Genomic DNA, 21605 nt, shown 5'->3' on the forward strand with positions numbered 1-21605 from the left:
ACAGAATGCGTTAGAATTAAACTTACTCCATAAGTTTGGGCAGCATGGTAGCACAGTGGTTAGCACTGCTATCTCACAGTGACAGGGCCCCGGGTTTGATTCCTGGCTTGTGTCACTATCAGTGTGGAGTCTGCACATTCTCCCCATGTCCCCGTTTCCTCTGGGTGCTCCAGTTTCCTCCCAAAGTCTAAAGATGTGCAGATTAGGTGGATTGGCCATGTTAAATTGCCCCTTAGTATCAGGGGGACTAGCTAGGGTAAATGCATGGGAGATAGGGCCTGGGTGTGATTGTGGTCGGTGCAGACTCAATGGGCCAAATGGCCTCCTTCTGCACTATAAGATTCTACGAATCTATGAATAACCAGCTGGTGTTCAGCGGCTGAGATGTCCAAAACTGTAAAAAAGGGGGTCTGACCAATCAACAAACGATGGTAGGTAGTAGATTAAGAAGCGTTCTCAGGCATTGCTTCAATTATTTTATCATAGATTTGTGATAAGAACTGTGAAGGTTTTGTGATCCGGTAGTCAGTGAAGTGACAATACACTCCAAGCAGCACTGGACTGAAAAGTTGACCTCTAAGAGTGAATTCTAATGGTTATAATCCGACCCAAGCGTGGACAGTGAAAAATTCAGAGCTCGAGTGGGCACCAGACAGATTTCTTATCTGCGTTTTGGAAACTAAGAGCCAGAAACTTATCGATAAAATGATTTGAGAATAGAGCCAACATTTTGAGTCTGGATGACACTTCACAGGACCTCTCGTGTAGGGTCATCCAGACTTGAAATGTTGGCTCTATGCCCTCATAAGAACACGGATCTTGCACCTCGACACGGATGCTGTCAGACCTGCTGGGATTTTCCAACATTTTCTGTTTTTGTTTGATTTTTATAATAAATGATTAAGTCTGATTGGAATCCCCATGACCCTTCCACAGAACAGAGAGAAAGTGGTGACAAAAGGAGAAAAAGCTTATGGATGATAAAGTCTGGGTTCTGATTGTCAAGCCCATGTAGAATTAACAAAATGAGTGAACCAGTTTATAAAGAACAGAAATTACCCGTCCCAAACAAAAACTGATCAAATTAAAATAGGTCGAGGAATATAACAAAAAAATTAATAGATGAAGTTTAAAATCAAGTTTCTTTTGTTGTTAGAGAGGGGATTTCTCACAGTAACTTCACTGCAGTGAAGCCTACTTGAGACTAATTATAAACTTTAAGTTTTTTAAAGTTATTTTGTTAGATGGGTTTAGAATACCTTGAGATTAAAAACTAAAAAAGGCTATTGAAACAGGGTGGACTGACTTAGACTAACGTAGAATAAGGACCACAGTGTGCCTTATTTATATAATACAAAGGTACTGTCTGCATAGAGACACATATAACCACTGGTAGAGAATTTAAACATGTATTTCAGATTTAAATATGTACTTTTTGTACTAAAATGTATACCTTGGCCAAACTGCAGACTGCATAAAGTATAATGGGATAAAAGCTGAGTGAGACAGGCCACACCCTTTCAGAACAGTGAAGCCACAGAACACAGTTTTTATCAGTATGAGTTATAAAAGTACACGCTTCCCAGACATTAGAATGAATAGAATTATTCATTTTTTATTGATAAGGGATGGCTCAGCAGATAGTGGAAAGAAACTTGTGAACCCTATTAGCTATGTCATTGAAGTTGCTGAGAATCAGTTAGAAAGCAACCTTTGAACCCTATGGACCTACATAAGTGAAAGTTGCAAAGTAACAGTGGGCAGGAACTTTCAGATTCTACAGCCCAATGAATTCCCATTCTTCCACAAGATGGAACGTTATTGGCCAAGGTAAATATTGTGCACGAACATGATTGGAGCATCCAGTTGGGATGACAGAGTGGGTGGGTGAAATGAACCTTCAAAATAGTATAACTATATGGCCAATGAATAACTTTATAAAGGAGTTGGACTGCCCAGCTGCCTTTCTCCCAGTGCGCGTTGGTCAATAAAGAATGTCTTAAACCAATACAGTGTCTTCTGCAAATCTTTGTATGAACTGGGTTCATCTCAATACTTGGCTTCCGAGAAAAACTCCCATCATATGTAAAGTGATGTAATTGTGTGCCAAGTTTTTTCTGCTCACTCCCCACCCCTTTAAGTTCTGCAGAAAAGTTAACCCTTTCAGTGAACAGTTGGTTTGTTTGTAAGTCACCTGGTAGTTTTTGATTGAGGATTTATGGGAACCAGTTAAATGTAGAAATTTTAAGCGTAGCCTGGAGGAATTTGGAATAACTGAGACTTTTATTGTGTTGTCAATCCAATCCCAGATAAAGAACAAATATTTTACACCTGCAACATGTTTGGGATTTAAATAAGGTTGTTATAATGAAGGGGAATGAAGGATCTTGCATCTTATTTAATCAAGGCGTTGTGAGCTTAGACCATAAGACATAGGAGAAGAATTAGGCCACTTGGCCCATCGAGTCTTCTCCACTATTCAATCATGACTGATATTTTTCTCATCCCCATTCCCCATAATCCCTGATCCCTCATTAATCAAGAACCTATCTATCTCTGTCTTACAGACTCTCGATGAGCTGGCCTTCACAGCTTTATGTGGTAAAGTGTTCCACAGATTCACCACTCTCTGGCTGAAGAAATTGCTCCTCATCTTTGTTTTAAAGGATCATCCCTTTAGCCTGATGTTGTGCCCTCTAGTTCTAGTTTTTTACTAAGTTTCAATAAGATCCTCCCTAACCTCCAATGAATACAAACCCAGAGTCCTCAACCATTCTTCATATAGCTCTTCATTCCAGAGATCATTCTTGTGAACCTCCTCCAGATTCTTTCCGAGACCAGCATATCCTTCCTTAGATGTGTGGCCCAAAACTGCTCACAATACTCCAAATGGGGCCTGACCAGAGCCTTATACAGTCTCAGAAGTATATTGCTGCTCTTGTATTCTAGCCACCTTGACATGAATGCTAACATTGCATTTGCCTTCCTAACTGCTGACTAAACCTGCATGTTAGCTTTAAAAGAACCTTGAACAATAACTCCCAAGTCCCTTTGTGCTTCTGATTTTCGAAGCATTTCCTCATTTAGAAAATAGTCTATGCCTCCAATCCTCCTACCCAAGTGCATAATCTCAGAGTTGTCCAGATTGTATTCCACCTGCCACTTCTTTGCCCACTTTCCGAGCCCATCAAAGTCCTTCTGCAGCCCTCCTGCTTCCCCAATACTACCTGTCCCTCCACATATCTTTGTATCATCTGCAGACCATCCAGTGGCACTGCTGCCTTAAAAAAGCAAATACAACAATGGTTTTGGCATATACTAGAAGGCGACAGTACCTTCTTTTCCATCTTCCAATCATTAAAGTATATTGTGAAATCTTTGTGGCGCTCTGTCACTTTAAGAAGTTAAAGCTGTGAGAGAGAATGCTGAGGATTCATTGTTTGATATTTACGAGCTGTGAGAACCTGTGTGTTTTGTTTTATGTGGATGTTTGTATATGTGTTTTATCATTGTCCTGGGCTACATTTGTTAAGGCTTATCTTTTTGGGGAATTAACTGTAACATAAGCAGGGCCTAGTTTTATGGCTGATAAAATTGGATATAAAATCGGATATCCTAAATTAAAGAATTGGGCATATTAAAAATCAAACACAGTCAAACCTCAGGCAGGCTAGCTGTACAATCCACAAACCTGTCTGGGCCTGACTCATCAACCTCCTACCAAAGGTCGTTGCACCCTACTGATACTTAGCAGGAGATCATTGCACCCCATTGAAATGCACCAGCCTATTGTTAGAAGCTCAGGTCAGGCCAGACTTTCTGTCACCAAGAGTTCCTGCAGTTGGCTTAATCTGATAACCGGTTACATGTAAGCAGCAGCATGGAGATGGACACCTGGGGGCGAACCCTGGTGACCTGTCAGGCAGACATCAAGAAACCCACTGGGTATTGGAACGCCCTCCTGGGACCTCACTGGCCAGAAGCCAGAGAAGTTTCTGGAAAGGCAAACAGACAGGGGATAAAGGAACACATTTGCAGACGCCAGAGAGGGAAGACTGGAGAAGACTCAATGAAGGAGGCGACCCTTGAGCATTCGGAAGGCTGACCAGAGAAGAAGGAAGGAAGAAGCTGCCATCGAGACTCACCTTCGTGACGACAGACCAGGCGGACTCAGAGAATCGAGCCTGCAGTTTTAGCCAAACCATCTTTGCGGGTAGTATATCTGATTTTGGGGTATCCTCTTGTTTTATGTGGGTAATTTAAGGGTTAGTAGTGTTATTGTTAATAAACCTGTTGAACCTTTACTTGTGTTTGTCGTTTGTCCACCTTGAAAATAAGGGCACCGGGGTAAACCATTGGAGTAAGCAAACTGGTCTAAAGAATCAGAGATATTTTAACTTTTCAACATAACCTTATTTGAGTCTTTAATTAAAGGCATTTCTGGAAGTTTAGAAACAGAACCACAAGAATGTTTAAGGAATTCATCCTGGTTATTGTTGTTATAAAGCTAATACTGTGTTTCTCTGCTTGGGTAAGGATGATATTTGTGGGTTGAAAGCTTCAAGCTTTGAGGTTTTCTGTCTGTGATTTAAATCAAATAGACTTAAATAAGGAAGTGTAATTAATAAAGTTTTTTTTCACAGAAGTTGTGAACCTAGAGCCATATTTACTGGCCAGAGATATGATTCCAGGAGACTTTGCTAAATTTGTGGAAATTTTAATCCAGGTTCAAACTCACACATGTGTGTATGAGAGAGTTTTAATTGTAATGGTTATTTAAAATTTTGGACATGTGAAAAGATTACATGGAACAGCACAGCACAGTACAGGCCCATCGGCCCTCAATGTTGTGCCGAGCTACGTCCAAACCCAAGATCAAGCTATCCCACTCCCTATAATTCTGACCAATTCTGTGTTCATTGAATTATAGAATCTCTCCAGTGCAGAAGGGACCATTCGAACTATCCAGTCTGCACCATCTCTCTAACAGAGCATCTTACCCAGGCCCTCTCCCCTGCCCTGTCCCTGTAATCTCACACATTTACCATGGTTAACCTTTCTAACCCACACAGCTTGGGATACCAAGAGGGAATTCAACACTGCAAATCCACCAAACCTGGGCATCTTTGGTCTGTGGGTGGAAACCGGAGCAGCTGGAAGAAGCCCATGCAGACACAGAGAGAACATGCAAACTCCACACAGACACTCACCCAAGGCTGGAATTAAATGCGGGGCACTGCGAGGTAGCAGTGCTAACCTCTTAGCAACCATGTCACCCTATAGTTGAGACCAAAACATTGTCTGATTTCAAGAAGATGTGATATATACTGTTGGGGCTAAAGGGATCAAGGGATATGGGAGGTGGTGGGGGTGGGGGAGAAACAGGATATTGAATTCATAAGAACATAAGAAATAGGAGCAGGAGTAGGCCATCTAGCCCTTCGAGCCTGCCCCGCCATTCAATAAGATCATGGCTGATCTGTCGTGGCTCAGTTCCACTTTCCCGCCCTCTCCCCATAACCCTTAATCCCCTCTCTTATCAAAAACCCATCAACCCGCTTCTTAAAAATATTTAGCGAGGCAGCCTCCACCACTTCAACGGGCAGAGAATTCCAGAGATTCACCACCCTTTGAGTGAAGAAGTTCCTCCTCAACTCCGTTCTAAACCGCCTCCCCTTTATCTTGAGGCTGTGCCCCCTAGTCCTACTGTCTTTTTTGAGCGGGAAGAGTCTCTCTACCTCTATCCTATTCAATGATCAGTCATGATCAAGATGAATGGTGTAGCAGGTGCAAAGGACCGAATGGCCTACTCCTGCTTCTAGTTTCTATGTTTCTCTCCACTGTGCCAGCAATCCATCCAGTGGCACAGTGGTTAGGACTGCTGCCTTAAAAAAGCAAATACAACAATGGCTTTGGCATAAACTAGAATGTGAGTGACAGTTTGACAACGGAGTCAAAGGCATCAGGAGCAAAAGATACCTTGGGAGGTGTAGAAGAAAGTGACAGAGATTACGAGTGGGTCCTTGGTAGGTTTTCTAAAGAGATTCAGAAAGGAAGTAGCAAGTTGGAAAAAGTCCAGAATAAATTAATCTCCAGTTGCACTGGAAACTGTGCCTTACAACTGAATACAAAATACAAAGAGTTCAGGGAACTGATGGATAAGCTGCATAATGGATCTGATTGCTGGCAGGAGAGCATGTCTGTCCTGGGCAATCAGTTACACTGGGAACAGGGGACAGATGATAGGGTGAGTGGTGCTCAGAAAAATCTACTGCTGTTAGGCCAAGATATTGATTTACAGTCAGAAAATATCAGATCCAGTGAAGAGTTCGAAGTTGGCATGGGGACTTTGAGGAAGCTAATTCAGCCACAAAGTGACACCTCCCTGAAGCAGTCCACTCCCTGTGTTTAGCTAAAACCAAACAACCTGAGCCACACATGAGTCACCAGCCAGCAGATGTAGTTGTTTTCTTCAAAAAAAATCACTAAAAGTACTCCCACCTCTCCTGTGTGATAAGGGAATGCCAGTGTGTGTGTGATTAGTCATGACTTTTACACTGTCATGATCCACAACACTTACTCCAAATTTGTTTGCTTAGTTGAAGGAATACCATACATTTGAGTCATAATTGTTGAAGCAGGGTGTTGTTTGCAAGCATCGCAGATTTGAAGAATTAGTTTGGAAAGGGAATGAAAATTAATTCAATTTGAAATGCTGTGTGTTTCTATTTGAAATAAATACAGACTGTACCTAAATATCAAAGGAATGATTTGGGTTTGAAATTAAATTGTTCAAGGTTAGAATTGTGAAGGCCAATTTTGCTCCCAAAACATAAAGATAAGGCTGCAAACCAGTTTCAACTTTCCAAAACATTTGAATTAAAATTGTTGAGATTCGGTTAACAACACATTTCACAATGTATTTTCAACTTTGATGAAGTAGCAAATATTGAAAATTGAATTGGTGTTCAAAAAAGGATAGCTAAAAGAGATGAAATTTGAACAAAATTGAAGAAAATAATATGAAAGAAATTTTTTAAATTATGTAAGTTGATGCAATTGCATGCCAAGTTTCCTCTGCCCACTCCCCGCCTCTCTAGGTTCCACAGAAAAGACAACCCTTTCAGCAGACAGTTGATTTTTATAAATCTCCACACAGCTTATGTTTTTTGATGTAACCTATGATTGGACTCATTAACTCACTGAGATCTCCTTTTTTCCTGATGCCATTCTATCACTGCCCATCTCTGTGGAGTTTGATTTTGGACCTGAATGGTTCTTATCAACTTGCTTACATGCTGTTTCTTTTGGGTGTCTGGCCTCCCAGTGCAACTTTCTATAACTCTGTGAATGAATCATAGATGTACCAGACAAATAGCAATGTGACTTTAAGGCTATTACTTAACCGTGTCCACCCAGGCATGCCAAATATTGACCCTTGCACCAGAATCAACTAAGGACAAAGAGACACTCTTATGAGAAATTTGTGAGGGATTCATCTTCTGTTGAAGAACTTGCCAATTCATCTCACTCTGTTTACAAACATTGCATCAATCTACTCTCTTTTTTGGCCAAGTGGCAGCCTGCATCTTGTTTTCATGTTTTTTTGCTGCCAGATGGAGCTGTCCTTTATTCTGCCACTAACACCTTACTCTGGACCAATGCTTTGTTTCTTTACAACAACCATTACTTCTCCCTTTCATTCCAGGACATTTTTGTCCTTTGATCTCACCCACCCTCTCACCAATCCCTAACTCAAAGAACATCAATCTACTGAAAACAAGGTAGTGAGACCAGCCAGTCCAGCAGAAAGAAACCTTCCGACCCTCCCACTTCACCAACTATCAGAATGAACATGGTTCAGTCCTGGATATGATTAACAGCAGCAATAACAGCAGAATCCAACTCTTGTAATCACTTGTGAACTTGTTGGTGTCTCAGCAGGGCAGATGACTGAGTGAATCCCTTCCCACAGTCAGTGCAGGTGAAAGGCCTCTCCCCGGTGTGAACTCGCTGGTGTGTCCGCAGGGCGGATGATGTTCTAAACCTCTTTGTGCAGTGAGAGCAGCTGAATGGTCTCTCCCCAGTGTGAAAGCGTTGGTGAATCATCAGTACCTGGGAGCTTTTGAATCCCCGCCCACAGTCGGTGCATCTAAAGGGTCTCTCGTTGGTGTGAGTGACTTTGTGTCTCAGCAGGGCGGATGACTGAGCAAAACGCTGTCCACACACAAAGCAGGTGAATGGCCTCTGCCCAGTGTGAACTCGTTGGTGTGTCTGCAAGGTGGATGAATCACTGAATCCCTTCTCACAGTGAGAACAGGTGAATGGTTTCTCCCCAGTGTGAACTCGCTGGTGCACCCGGAGGTTTGATGATGTTTTGAATCTCTTTGTGCAGTGAGAGCAGCTGAACAGTCTCTCCTCAGTGTGAATGCGCTGGTGGGACATCAGCTCCTGAGACCTTTTGAAACCACGCCCACAGTGGGAGCATTTAAAGGGTTTCTCATTGGTTTGAGTGACTTTGCGCATCTGCAGATGGGATGACTGAGTGTACTCATTCCCACACTTGGTGCCATTGAATGACCCGACTCCAGTGTGAACCTGCTGATGTGTCAGGAGGCTGGATGACCGCGTGAAGCATTTCCCACATTTGGAGCAGGTAAACGGTTTCTCACCAGTGTGAACTCGCTGATGTGTCTGCAAGTGAGATAACTGAGTGAATCCCTTCCCACACTGAGAGCAGGTGAATGGCCTCTCCCCAGAATGAACACGCTGGTGTGTCTGCATATTGGACAACTGAGTGAATCCCTTCCCACACATCGTGCAAGTGAACGGTCTCTCCTTGGTGTGAACTCGCTGGTGAATCCGCAGGCTGGATGAATCACTGAATCCCTTCCCACACTGAGGGCAGGTGAATGGCCTCAACCCAGTGTGACTGTGCTGATGTGTTTCCAGTTTGGATGGGTACTTAAACCCCTTCCCACAGTCCCCACATTTCCATCGTTTCTCCATGACGCAGGTGTCCTTGTGTCTCTCCAGGTCAGACAATCAGTTGAAGCACAGAGGGTTACAGTTCCTCCCGCTGCTGGTAACTATATGGTTTTCATTCAGGCTGTAGAACTGGTTAAAGCTCTTTCCACAGTCAGTTCACTGGAGCACTCGCAATCGGGAGTGTATGCGTCTTGGTCCTTTTCCAGCCACACTGATGTTTAAAGCCTTCTGAAGCAAACAAAACAGACAAAGATGTTCACCTTCTAGAATCAGAGGCCATTGATATTCACTTTGCAATGACAAAAATGTCAGATCCTGACGTGATGTTTGGTTTGATGTTTCTTGCTGAAAATTCTTCCCTTCTAGTATCCTGTAAAGGAGTTTACAAAGGCATTACTGTCAGTACAGGGTAGAAATTCAGAACAGACAATTCTAGTTTCTATGGAACATTCTTTCCTCGTCCATTCCCCAAAAGCTGTAAATCTCCATCCCACACTCTCTCCTTCCATTCTCGCTCTGCTGTATCTAATATTCACCCTCCCAATTCACCAAAGATCCTCAGACAGCACCTTCCAAAACCAGGGCCATTTCCGTCTTGAAGGACAAGGGCAGCAGTTACATGGGAGTCTCCCTCCAAGCCACTCACTATCCTGACTTGGAAGTATATCGCCATTCCTTCTCAGTCACTGGGTCAAAATCCAGAACTTCCCTCCCTACCAGCAGTGTGGGTTAACACAGTGAGAAGTCTCACAACACCAGTCTGAAGGTGAGTGGAGTTCACTCTCCACACACCTGACGAAGGGGCAAACCCCTAAAGCTTGTGGATTTACTATCAAGTAAACCTGTTGGACTTTAACTTGGCATTATGAGACTTCTTAGTGTGTTTACCCCAATCCAATGCCGGCATCTCCACGTCATTGTGAGTTAACCCACAAATAGAGACTGTCACGATTCAAGATTTTAGCTCACCACCACTTTCTCAACAGCAACTAGGGATGGGCAATAAATGCTGACCAGTCAGCAACATCCATGTCTCATGAATGAATAAATTAAAAAATTTCCCTGAGGCTGCTGATTGAGGCTGATTGACAGATCCATGCTCACTGCTTCCTGTCCTGGACACAGGGAGCTGAAAATCTTCAAGCTGACAGCCACGTTACAGTTTTACATTTGGCCATTAATGAGCAGACTGATGAAGTTTGTAATACACTGTATTACCTGGTTACAGATTCATGAAGAATGTGAGGAGGTTCTTTATTTAGGCAGCGACTACTGACCTGGAAGTTAAAAAAAAAACTGAAGCCCAGAATGAGAAAAGAAACGGAAAGGGGGGGGGGGAAAGAAAGTGTTTTACTCACAAATGTTAGAGACAGGAGGAAGTTTGAGTCTGTCTGAAGCTCAATCTTCATTCAGAGAGAGAGCAGCAGCAGCTTTGCTGGGCAGGAATGAACAAGCTCATTGTCCACGTCCGCATTCAGACAATGGGGAGCTCTGATTGGCTGGAGGACCAGAGTCCTTCCGGTCTTCCAGCTCTTCTCATTGGTCAATACCTCAGCGTGAAGGTCGGGGAAGGTCGGCACTCCCCGCACATGCGCAGGTTCCCCTCTCCCTTGGACATGCGCAGTCCCGGGCCGGGGGAGAGGGGAAGATCACCGAGCGGCTTCTCGCTCTGGCCGGAGCCGCCAGCCGCTTGTCTGGAAACCTTGGCTCGAGGAGGGGCGGGGGGAGGGGAACAATGGGTGGAGGCGGGGATCCCGGGTCCGCGAGCCCGGGCCTGCGTACTGGAACTCCGAGACGTCACCACGGAGCAGAGTGATTCCTATTGGCTGATTTGGGCTCTGTCGTGGCGTCACGAGTTGTCCAATGAGCTTCAGAGTGAAACTTCCTCCTCTGGGCAATATCTGGGAGGAAATCAATGTTTCCCCCTTTCCATTTCTTTCCTCATTCTGGGGGAAATTGGGGACTTGCAGCAACTGAAGGGTAAGGAAGTGAATCCAGTGAGGCTGCAGACTCTGGAAACATTACAGACGAACATTGGAATGAGGAGCAGGACCAGACCAGGCCCAGGTATCTCTCATTCTCTCTCAAAGACATTGACATCCTTTAGCTCTCCCAGTTTGACACGTTTATATATCTGGCTAATCGGATGGCCTCTTACCCAATGTTCATAATTCAAGGGGAAGTTTTCCCAGGAGAGGGCTAACATTTTAATGAACAGTAAATTTGTATGGGAGAGAAATATGTTTAATGTATACAATATACATGGTATGTACTATGTTATTTACGATTCCCTATTTCTTGTCTTAAAATATGTAGCAGTGTATCAACATTATCTATTTCCAGTGATGGAAACATTACAACATGGAAGGCACCCATTTGGCAACTCAGATTCATGCCAATCTCTGTAGAGCAATTAGGTCAATCCCATTCCCTCTCTGTATCCCCATTCCCCCGTGTTTCATGTCACAATGGAAAAGGAGCTTCCAAAGGAGTGGAGTTGGGTCATGGCACTGAGGTGGAAATAGGTGGTCTTAATGATGTGGCAATGTTGCTGGAAGCTCAACTTGGGCTGAAATATTTTACCATGGTTGTAAACAGTTTGGTTCAGCCTCAGACGGTTGCCAGAAAGAGGGAGAGATCTGCTGGTGAGGGAGTGGAGTTTGTAGTGGGGACTGAAGACAATGGGTTCAGTCTTCCCAGTGTTTATATGAAAGAAATTTCTGTTCTTTTAGTACTGGATGTCAGACAAGTCAGGATGGTGTGTGAGTTGGAGGGGAACTTGAAGGTGATGGTGTTCCCATCTATTTGCCACACTGGTCCTTCTAGGTGGGTGGAGGTTGAGGGTTTGGGAAACTTTCTGCCAAAGTCCTAATTAAGTTGTCAATGGCCTTCATAGCGAGGGGGATTGAATATAAAAGTAGGGAGGTCTTGCTGCAGCTGTGTAGGGCATTGGTGAGGCTGCAGCTGGAGTTCTGTGTGCAGTTTTGGTCGCCGCACTTACGCAAGGATATTTTGGCCTTGGAGGGAGTGCAGAGGAGGTTTACTAGGCTGATACCGGAGTTGAGGGGGTTGAGCTATGAGGAGAGGCTGAATAAACTAGGCTTGTACTCATTAGAGTTTAGAAGAATGAGGGGAGATCTCATTGAGACGTATAAGATGATGAATGGGATGGATAGGATAGAGGTGGAGAGACTCTTCCCGCTCAGAAAGGACAGTAGGACTAGGGGGCACAGCCTCAAGATAAAGGGGGGGCGGTTTAGAACGGAGTTGAGGAGGAACTTCTTCACTCAAAGGGTGGTGAATCTCTGGAATTCTCTGCCCGTTGAAGTGGTGGAGGCTGCCTCGCTAAATATTTTTAAGACACAGGTTGATGGGTTTTTGATAAGAGAGGGGATTAAGGGTTATGGGGAGAGGACGGGAATGTGGAACTGAGCCACGACAGATCAGCCATGATCTTATTGAATGGCGGGGCAGGCTCGAAGGGTTAGATGGCCTACTCCTGCTCCTATTTCTTATGTTCTTATGTTCAAATCCCTCTCCTACTTCTCTCTATCTTCTCTCACAGTGTCCAGAGTCTTGTGTCCAGACCGTGTGGTAGATTTCCTACCCTGAAGGATATCATGAACCCACTGGGTTTTCATGACAGTCCAGCAGTTTTTATGATCACTTTTTTCCTAGTGCCAGCCCCACAAATGACCAGAATTATTCAGCTCAATTTCACAACCTGCCTTTGTGTTTTTATGGGTTCTCTCTCACTTTTTTTTCTGTTTTAAATCAATTTCACAGGGTTTTAGAAGAGGAGGATTTGCAGTTGGGAAACTGAAACCAAATATTATATCAAAGCCTGGTGGAGCTAACCAATTTATTGTAACCTGAATATCAGTGTGTTTCGAACATGAAAGGAAATAGCACCATTCATAATGAAGAGAAACTGTACACGTGTTCTGTGTGTGGACAAGACTTCAACCAATCATCCAGTCTTTCAGAACATAATTGCAGTCACAACAGGGAGAAGCTGTGGAAATGTGGGGACTGTGGGAAGGAATTTGATTACCCATCCCAGCTGGAGATTCATCAGCGCAGTCACACTGGGGAGAGACCGTTCACCTGCTCCCAGTGTGGGAAGGGATTCACTCAGTCAAACAGCTTACATGTTCACCAGAGAACTCACACTGAGGAGAGACCATTTACCTGCCCCCAATGTGGGAAGGGATTTACTACCTCATCCCATCTGCAGAAACATCTGCGAATTCACACTGGGGAGAGGCCGTTCACCTGCTCTGTGTGTGGGAAGGGATTCACTCAGTCTTCTAACCTCGCGTTACACCAGCGAATTCACACTGGGGAGAGGCCATTCACTTGCTCTCAGTGTGGGAAGAGATTTGCTCAGTCAGCCACCCTCTTCACACACCAGCGGATTCACACTGATGAGAGACCTTTTAAATGTCCAGATTGTGGAAAATGCTTTAAAAATTCTGTAAATCTGCACTATCATCAACGTGTTCACACTAATGAGAAACCATTCAGGTGCTCTCACTGTGGGACTGGGTTCAAGCAATCATCACAACTGACTGTACACCAGCGCACTCACACTAGGGAGAGACCGTTCACCTGTTCCCAGTGTGGGGATGGATTTGCTCACTCATCCACTCTGCTGACACACCAGCGAATTCACACTGGGGAGAAGCCGTTCATTTGTTCCAAGTGTGGAAAGGGATTCAATCAGTCATCCAATCTGCTGAGACACCAGCGAGTTCACAAGTAGCTGTTGTGATTGGATTTTGCTGTTTTCATGTTCGGACTGTTGAACCTTTGGGTCTGTTTCTGCTGAATTGAAAAGTGACTCCAGCTCTGTTATAGGTGTTGTTATAATTGGTCTTAAAGGGGAGGATATGGGGTCAGGAAACTCGCACAGAACATCAGATCAGGATTGGATGGAATTGCACAACGTATTATAACCTGAACAGCAAAAAATTTTGAACGTGGAAGAAAATAGCACCGTTTTGATTATCTAAAAGTCTCAAGATCTGGGGAAGATTCCAGTAGATTGTAAAATAGCAAATGTAACTCCTTTATTTAAGAAAGGAAAGAGGCAAAAAAGAAACTAAAGGCCACTAAATCTAAAATCTGATGTAGGGAAAATATTAAAGCTTTATTAAAGATATCATGAGAATGAGAAAAAGTCAGACAATAAGAGAGAGTCAGCACAGTTTGAGAAAGGGATATCATATTCAACCTATTTATTGGAGTTCTTTGAAGGAGTCACATATGCTTTGGATAAAGGGGGTTAGTTGGCTGGGTGGCTGATTTGTGATGCACAGCGATACCAACAGCACAGGTTCAATTGTCGTGCCAACCAAGGTTATTCATGAAGGTGCTGTCTCCTCAATTTTGCCCCTCACCTGAGGTGTGGTGATCTAAGATGATGAAAGGTATGGATAAAGTAGACGTGGAGCAGATGCTTCCTCTTCTGGGGCATTCTAGGATGAGCGGTCTAGTCTTAGGATAAGGGGTAGCAAATTTAAAACAGAGTTGAAGAGAAACTGCTTCTCCCAAAGGGTTGTGAATCTGTGGAATTCACATTGCAGTGGATGCTGGGACAGTGAGAAAATTTAAGGAGGAGTTAAACAGATTTTTAATTGGTAATGAGTTGAAGTGTTTTGGGGAGAAGGCAGGAAAATAGGGATGAGGAGCATTTCAGCCGTGACCGAATGATGGAATAGACTCAGTTGGCCGAATGGTCTAATTCTGCTCCTATATCTTATGAATTTATGATCCTCAGGTTAAGTGACCATCAGTCAGCTCTCCTTCTCAGTGAGACATCTGGGAGATGGTGACTTTATATATTGGTAAATGGGGCAGCAAAGGTGAATGTACTGTACTTAGATTTCCAAAATGCATTTGATAAGCTGCCACATCAAAGCTTAATACGGAAAATAGAATCTCACAGTGTAGAGGGGTAACATGACATGGAAAGAAGATTGGCGAGCTAACAGGAAACAGAGTTGGCTCACATGGATCTTTATCTGGTTGGCAGGATGTGACAAGTGATGTGCCAAAGCGATCAGACCTGGGACCCCGACTTTTAACAATTTATATAAATGACTTGGATGCAAGCATGGTCGCTAAATTTGCTGAGGAGAAAATAAATTTGCTGAGGATGTAAGGAATGTAGATAGGTTCAGCTAATGGGCAAAGATTTGGCAAATTGAGTATAACATAGGCAAATGTGGAATTATCAATTTTGGCTGGAATTCCTGCCAAATTTTAAAAAAACATTAAATCGTGAGAGATTGCAGAACTCTGAGATTCAGAGGGATCTGGGCGTCCTAATGCATGAATCACAAAAGGCTGGAATGCAAGTACAACAAGTAATCAGGAAAGTTAATAGAATGTTGTTGTTTATTCTGAGGAAATTGGTTACAAAAGGAGTGAGCTTATGTTTCAGTCATACAGGACACTGGTGACACCACATCTGGAGTGTCATGAAAGTACTGAACTCCTTCTTTAGGAAAATGTAAATGCATTGGAAGCAGTTCAGAGAATGCCTACATTTACTCAGTATTCCAACCTCACATTACACCAGCGAATTCACACTGGGGAGAGACCATTCACCTGCTCCGATTATGGGAAAACATTCACTCAGTCATCCCACCTGCAGACACACCAGCGGGTTCACACCAGGGAGAGACCATTTACCTGCTCTCAGTGTGGGAAGAGATTCAGTAATTCATCCAACCTGCGGACACACCAGCAAGTTCACACTGGGGAGAGACCATTTACCTGCTGTGTGTGGGGGAAGGGATTCACTAAATCATCACAACTGCTGAGACACCAGCCAGTTCACAAGCAATGACAGGGATTCGATTCTGCTGTTAATCACATCCAGGACTGAACCATGATCTCTGACAGTTGGTGAAATGGGAGGGTCGGAGGGTTTCTTTCTACTGAACTGGCCGGTCTTGCTTCCAGTGGGCTGATGCTGTTTGAGCCTGAGAAAGCACATTTCCATTGGAATGATCCACAAAAGCTAAAGACAACAATTAATCTATCCCACACAGTAAAGAGTGTTTATCCTACCGCTACAGGTTGATCTAAAATAAATACATTTGTCTCTGTTCCATTGAGTCTACAGCACAGGGCCAGGCCAGTCAGCTCAATTGGTCTGTGTCATGTTTTCATGTTCAAAGGCCAATGATATTCAAGTCCTGATGAATTGAGTGACTTTGTCAGATTTTGATGTTTGGTTTGACTTTCCTGACCATGAACCTTTCAAATAAATAATCTGTAAAATGAATTTAAGACAGAATCAAAGAAATATAAAAGAGAATCCACAAAAACACACAGGCAGGTTGTGAAATAGAGCTAAATTAATCTTGTCATTTGTGGGGCCAGCCCTAGGAAAAAGTGACCCTGAAAACTGCTGGCTTCTCATAAAAACTCAACTGGTTCACTAATGTCCTTTAGGAAAGGGAACCTGCCACCCAGTCTGGGTGTACACAAGACTCTGACTTCCATGGGAGGAGGGAGAGAGGTGAAGGAGAGGGTAAAAGAGATGAACTTCATAGGTCTGCAAATAAATTTGAATTTCAAAAGAATCTCCTAAACCCATAACTCCACCCACTGGAAAGATAAGAGCAGCTGGTACCTGGGAAAACCATCACCTCCAAGACACACACCAGCGAGTTCAGACTGGGGAGAGAACAGACGCCTGCTCCACACGTGAGAAAGATACAATTGATTATCCAATAGGCTGACACACCAGCGAGTTCAGCAGTGATTTCTGGGGTTGGATTCTGTTGTTGCTGCTGTTAATGACATCCAAAACTGAACTCTGTTCATTCTGATAGTTTGGGTTTGTTTCTGTTGATGTTTATAATCTCTGTAACTGGACTGGATGTTTAATATTCTGGAACTTAGCTTGTGCTTGTAACTCTTACTCTTCTAATAAAGTATCTTTCTTTAATCCATAACAAATAGTGATTGACTTGTAAATTTTTCAACGGAGTCAGAGCAGAGGAATAACCTCTCCCAGTGTGAATTTGCTGGGTGTATTGTGAGGTGAGATAATCGCCTGAACTCAGTCCCCAAGTGTGAGCATCTGAATGGTCTCTCATCAGTGTGAATACATTGATGGGATATCACTTCTCTGGAACTTTCACAGCTTTTCTCATAGTCTGGGCAATTAAAAACTCATTCCAGAATGTGAACTTGTTTGTGTGTCATATGGCAGGATGACTGAATGAATCCCTTCCCACTCTGCAGCATTTGCACCATCTGCCTCCAGTTTGAATATGTCAGTGAACCAACAGGTTGGATGATGGAGTGAATCCCGTCCAACACACGCAGTAGGTGAATGCACACCTCCCGCCCCTGCCCACCCCCACCCCCCTGGTGTGACTACACAATGAGTTTCCAGTCCAGACAGGTAACTGAATCCCTGGTCACAGCCTTAACTTTTCCACAGTTTCTCTCCAGAATATATATCTCCATTTAAAACTGAGATGTGCAGAAATGTCTTCTCACAGAGGGTGGTGAATCTCTGGAATTCTCTGCCCCAAAGGGTGATGGAGGCTGGATCACTATAAGTATTAAATGGAGGTAGATGAATATTTGATAGATCGGGAATAGAGGGCTATGGGGAAATGGCACAGTAAAAGGGTTGAAGCTGGCACAGATTAACCATGATCGGATTGAATGGCGGGACCGGCTTGAAGGGCCTGGTGGTCACTCTTGCTTTTATTTTTCATGATCAGTTGCTGCAAGTCCCCAATTTCCCCCAGAATGAGAAAAGAAATGGAAAGGGGGAGAAAAGAAAGTGTTTTACTCACAGATGGTGAAGACAGGAGGAAGTTTGAGTCTGTCTGATCAGAGAGAGAGGAGCAGCATCTTTGCTGGGCAACGATGAGCAACTGAACCAACTCTTTATCCCCCATTGTCTGAATGCAGAAGTTGGACAGAGTCCTTCCGGTACAACAGAGTTCCCATTGGTCAATCCTCCGCAAACAGACAATCAGGGGCGGAGCCCCACGTGGGGGTGGGCGGGACTTTGCCCTCCAGCCGCGCTGAGCTGCTGTCCAATGGGAAAGGCTGAAAGAGCCGGACAGACAATGGTCGGGGCGCCGGCTTTGTCCCGGGCCCCGCCCCACACCCACACATGCGCATTCACACAAAATCTGCACATGCGCACTTCTGATTCACGGCCTCACCAGCTATGGCCAATGGGAAGAATCGGAGGACCGGAAGGACTGTGGTCCTCCAGCCAATCAGAGCTTGGGCTTTTTGTGAATGAAGATTGCGCTTCAGGCAGATTCAAACTTCCTCCTGTCTCCAACATCTGTGAGTAAAACACTTTCTTTTCTCATTCTGAGGGAAATTGGTGACTTGCAACAACTGAAATGAAAGGAAGTGAATCCAGGGAAGGTGCAGACTCAGGAAAGATTGGCCCAGGTCTCTCTCTCTCTTTCTTAAAGACATTGACATAGAAACATAGACGATAGGAGCAGGAGGAAGCCATTTGGCCCTTTGAGCCTTCTCTGCCATTCATTACAATCATTCCTGATCATCCAACTCATAGCTGAATCCTGCTTTCTACCCACAACATTTGATCCCATTCGTCCCAAGTGCTATATCTATCCGCTTTTGAATAAGTTCAATGTTTTGGCATCAACTACTTCCTGTGATCATGAATTCCAGAGGCTCACCACTCTTTGGGTGAAGAAATGTCTCCTCACCTCCATCCTAAATGGTCTACCCTGAATCCTCAGACTGAGACCCTTTTTTCTTGACCCCCCACCCCCGCCACCATTGGCACCATCCTCCCTGTATCTATCCTGTCTAGACCTGTTAGAATTTTATAAGTCTCTTTGAGATCCCCCCTCATTTATCTGAACTCCAGCGAAAATAATCCTAACTTAGTCAATCTCTACTCATACATCGATCCTGCCATTTGCTGAATCAGCCTGGGAAACATCCTTTGCTCCTTCGGCTTGACAAATTTATTTGTCTGGCTAAAAGGATGGCCTTTTTCCTAATGTTCACAATTAAAGGGCATTTTCCCCAGGAATTGGCTGACATTTAAGGGGACAGTAAATTAATATTGGACAGAGATATGTCCAGTGTTGTAATATGGTACAGGTTAGATTTATTATTTGTTTCTGTTATGAAGTGCTTTTATTGTTATTTCTTGCATTGTATTATAATGCTGTAGCTATCTTATACACTTCCAGTCATTGAGTCATTACAGCACAGAAGGAATCCATTTGGTAACTCGAATCCATGCTGAGTCTCTGTATAACATCCCAGTCCCATTCCCCCTCTATATCCCCGTTCTCCTGAAAGTTTATTTCCTTCAAGTGTCCATCCAGTTTAATTTTTAAATAGAATCCATAGACTTGTAATATGGAACTGTAGCTATGTTATATATTTCCAGACATCTCTTCCCTCAGAGGGCTGTAAGTTTTTTGGATTTGTCTTCCACAGGGACCCGTGGAGGCTGAGGATCATTGAATATAGTCCAGGATGAGTTGGACTGATTTTTGATTGACAAGGGTGTCAATGGTTATGGGGAACAGACAAGAAGATGGAGCAAAAGCTAAGATATGGGGGGATTTCTTCACTCAAGGATGTGGTGAAGCTTTGAAATTCTCAACTGCTGAGGACAGTGGAATCTCAGTCATCAAGTATTTTCAGGGGAGAGATTGATTCATTTCTAGATATTGAAGATATCAAGGGATATGGGTTTAGCGTGGGGAGGACGATGCTGAGGTAGATGAGCCAATGATTTCATTGAATGATTTAAAAGGCTCAATGGGCCAAATGGCCGACTGCAGCTCCTATTTGTTATGGTCTCTGTGTCCAGGACAGGAAGCAGTGAGCATGGATCTGTCAATCAGTCTCAATGAGCACCTTCAGTAGAATTGGGAGGGTGAATATTAGATACAGCAGATTGAGAATGGAGGGAGAGTGTTGGGATGGAGAATGACAACGGAAAGAATGTTCCATAGAAACTAGAATTATCTGTTCTGAATTTCTATCCTGTTCTGACATTGATGACTTTTGCAGACTTGTTTTGCAGGATATTGAAAGAGGAATCACAGGCAAAAATCTCAACCGTCACGTCCAGATCCAACAGAGTCATATTCCTTGGGATCTGAATATCATTGGTCTTTGAATCCAGAAGGAAAAATTATTGTCTGATCTGTCGATTTGAATAGATTTCAAATGTCAGTGTGACTGGAAAAGCACCAACACAGTGCCACACTCGAGTGAGTGTTCCAGCGCACTGACGAAAGAGCTTTAACCAGTTACACAGCCCGAATAAATATCACACCATTCACAGCGGAAGAGACTGTACTCGTGTTGTGTGTGTGTGGACAAGGCTTTAACTGATTGTCCAAACAAGGCAGGGGCAAGGATACCTGCACCATGGAGAATCCATGGAAATGTGCAGACTGTGGGAAGAGGTACAGATCCCCATCTCTGCTGGATGCTCATCGACGCAGCCACACTGGGGAGAGGCCATTCATTTGCCCTCAGTGTGGGAAGGGATTCACTCTGTCATCCAGCCTGCAGAGACACCGGCAAGTTCACACCGGGGAGAGACTGTTCACCTGCTCTCAGTGTGGGAGGGGATTCACTCGGTTATCTATTCTGCAGACACACCAGCGCATTCACACTGGGGAGAGACCATTCACCTGCTCTCAGTGTGGGGAGGGATTTACTCAGTCATCCAACCTGCGGAGACACCAGCGAGGTCACACTGGGGAGAAGCCATTCATCTGCTCTGTGTGTGGAGAGGGATTTACTGAGTCATCCAACCTGCGGAGGCACCAGCGAGTTCACACTGGGGAGAGACCATTCACCTGCTCTCAGTGTGGGAAGGGATTCAGTCAATTATCCGACCTGCAAACACACCAGCGAATTCACACTGGGGAGAGACCATTCACCTGCACTCAGTGTGGGAAGGGATTTGCTCGGTCATCCAGCTGGTGGAGACACCAGCGAGTTCACACTGGGGAGAGGCCGTTTACCTGCACTCAGTGTGGGAAGGGATTTGCTCGGTCATCCAGCTGGTGGAGACACCAGCGAGTTCACACTGGGGAGAGGCCGTTTACCTGCCCTCAGTGTGGGAAGGGATTCAGAGTTTCATTTTTGCTGCTGAAACACCAACAAGTTCATGAGTGATTACATGAGGGTTGGATTCTGCTGTTACTGTTTAAGCTCAAAATTACATTTGGATTTTGTTCATTCTCACAGCTGGTCAATGGAGAAGGTTTCTTTCTGCTGGACTGGCTAATCCACAACTTTGCCTCCAATGGGCTGATGCTCTTTGAGCTTTGTTGCGAATACCTGGTTTCAAATTTCATAAGGATCACAAGAGTGTCTGGTGTTAGGAAGGTCAGAGATATTTAGTCAACATTTCTGTTTGAAACCCCCCAAATGTCCATCCAATTTTCCTTGTTCAGTGTCTCCATTTCCTCCACCCTCATAGGCAGTGAGTTCCAGGTCATTACCGTTCGCTGCATCAAAATATTCTCCCTCGCATGCCCACCACCACCACCCACCACCCGCCACCCGCCACCCGCCACCGCACTTCTGACCCGAAACCTTCAATC

At 44.2% G+C, this 21605-nt stretch overlaps 3 protein-coding genes across 4 annotated transcripts in view; 1 reads left to right on the plus strand and 2 right to left on the minus strand.

The window, feature by feature from the left end:
* Window positions 1–10446, minus strand: part of LOC145335633 (uncharacterized) — a 198718-nt gene extending 188272 nt beyond the window's left edge. The window contains 1 exon segment of the mRNA XM_080181437.1: window positions 10347–10446. The gene's annotated coding sequence lies outside the window, so the exon portion shown is untranslated.
* LOC145363618 (uncharacterized) overlaps window positions 1–21605 on the plus strand; it is a 40503-nt gene that overhangs the window by 14790 nt on the left and 4108 nt on the right. Inside the window, exons 6-9 of one of the 2 annotated variants that reach the window (XM_080218800.1) lie at window positions 13087–13704; window positions 15541–15778; window positions 19613–19615; window positions 20527–21050. In XM_080218800.1, coding sequence (XP_080074926.1) covers window positions 13087–13704; window positions 15541–15778; window positions 19613–19615; window positions 20527–21050 — 1383 coding nt within the window. Of the gene's footprint in view, window positions 1–13086; window positions 13705–15540; window positions 16486–19612; window positions 19616–20526; window positions 21051–21605 lie in introns of those variants that run through there. The other variant, XM_080218799.1, reaches the window with a different exon arrangement.
* LOC145363500 (uncharacterized) lies at window positions 6949–9352 on the minus strand. Its single transcript, XM_080218697.1, has 2 exons — window positions 8518–9352; window positions 6949–8385 (listed from the first exon to the last, which is right to left on the minus strand). The coding sequence occupies exons 1-2, from the start codon at window positions 9007–9009 to the stop codon at window positions 7915–7917; spliced, it is 963 nt and encodes a 320-aa protein (XP_080074823.1). The 5' UTR covers window positions 9010–9352; the 3' UTR covers window positions 6949–7914.

This window comes from Carcharhinus amblyrhynchos, unplaced genomic scaffold (genome assembly GCF_965287045.1).
Source record: "Carcharhinus amblyrhynchos unplaced genomic scaffold, sCarAmb.v2.hapA scaffold_39, whole genome shotgun sequence".
NCBI classification, from domain to species: domain Eukaryota; kingdom Metazoa; phylum Chordata; class Chondrichthyes; order Carcharhiniformes; family Carcharhinidae; genus Carcharhinus; species Carcharhinus amblyrhynchos.

Excerpts from the sequence above, each read along its gene's own strand:
- LOC145363500 (XM_080218697.1), bottom strand. The coding sequence starts at position 9,009 with ATGGAGAAACGATGGAAATGTGGGGACTGTGGGAAGGGGTTTAAGTAC. Across the intron at positions 8,386-8,517 it reads CCCATCTGCAGATGCGCAAA|AGATTCAAAACATCATCAAA; the intron begins GTCACTCAAACC and ends CACTGCACAAAG.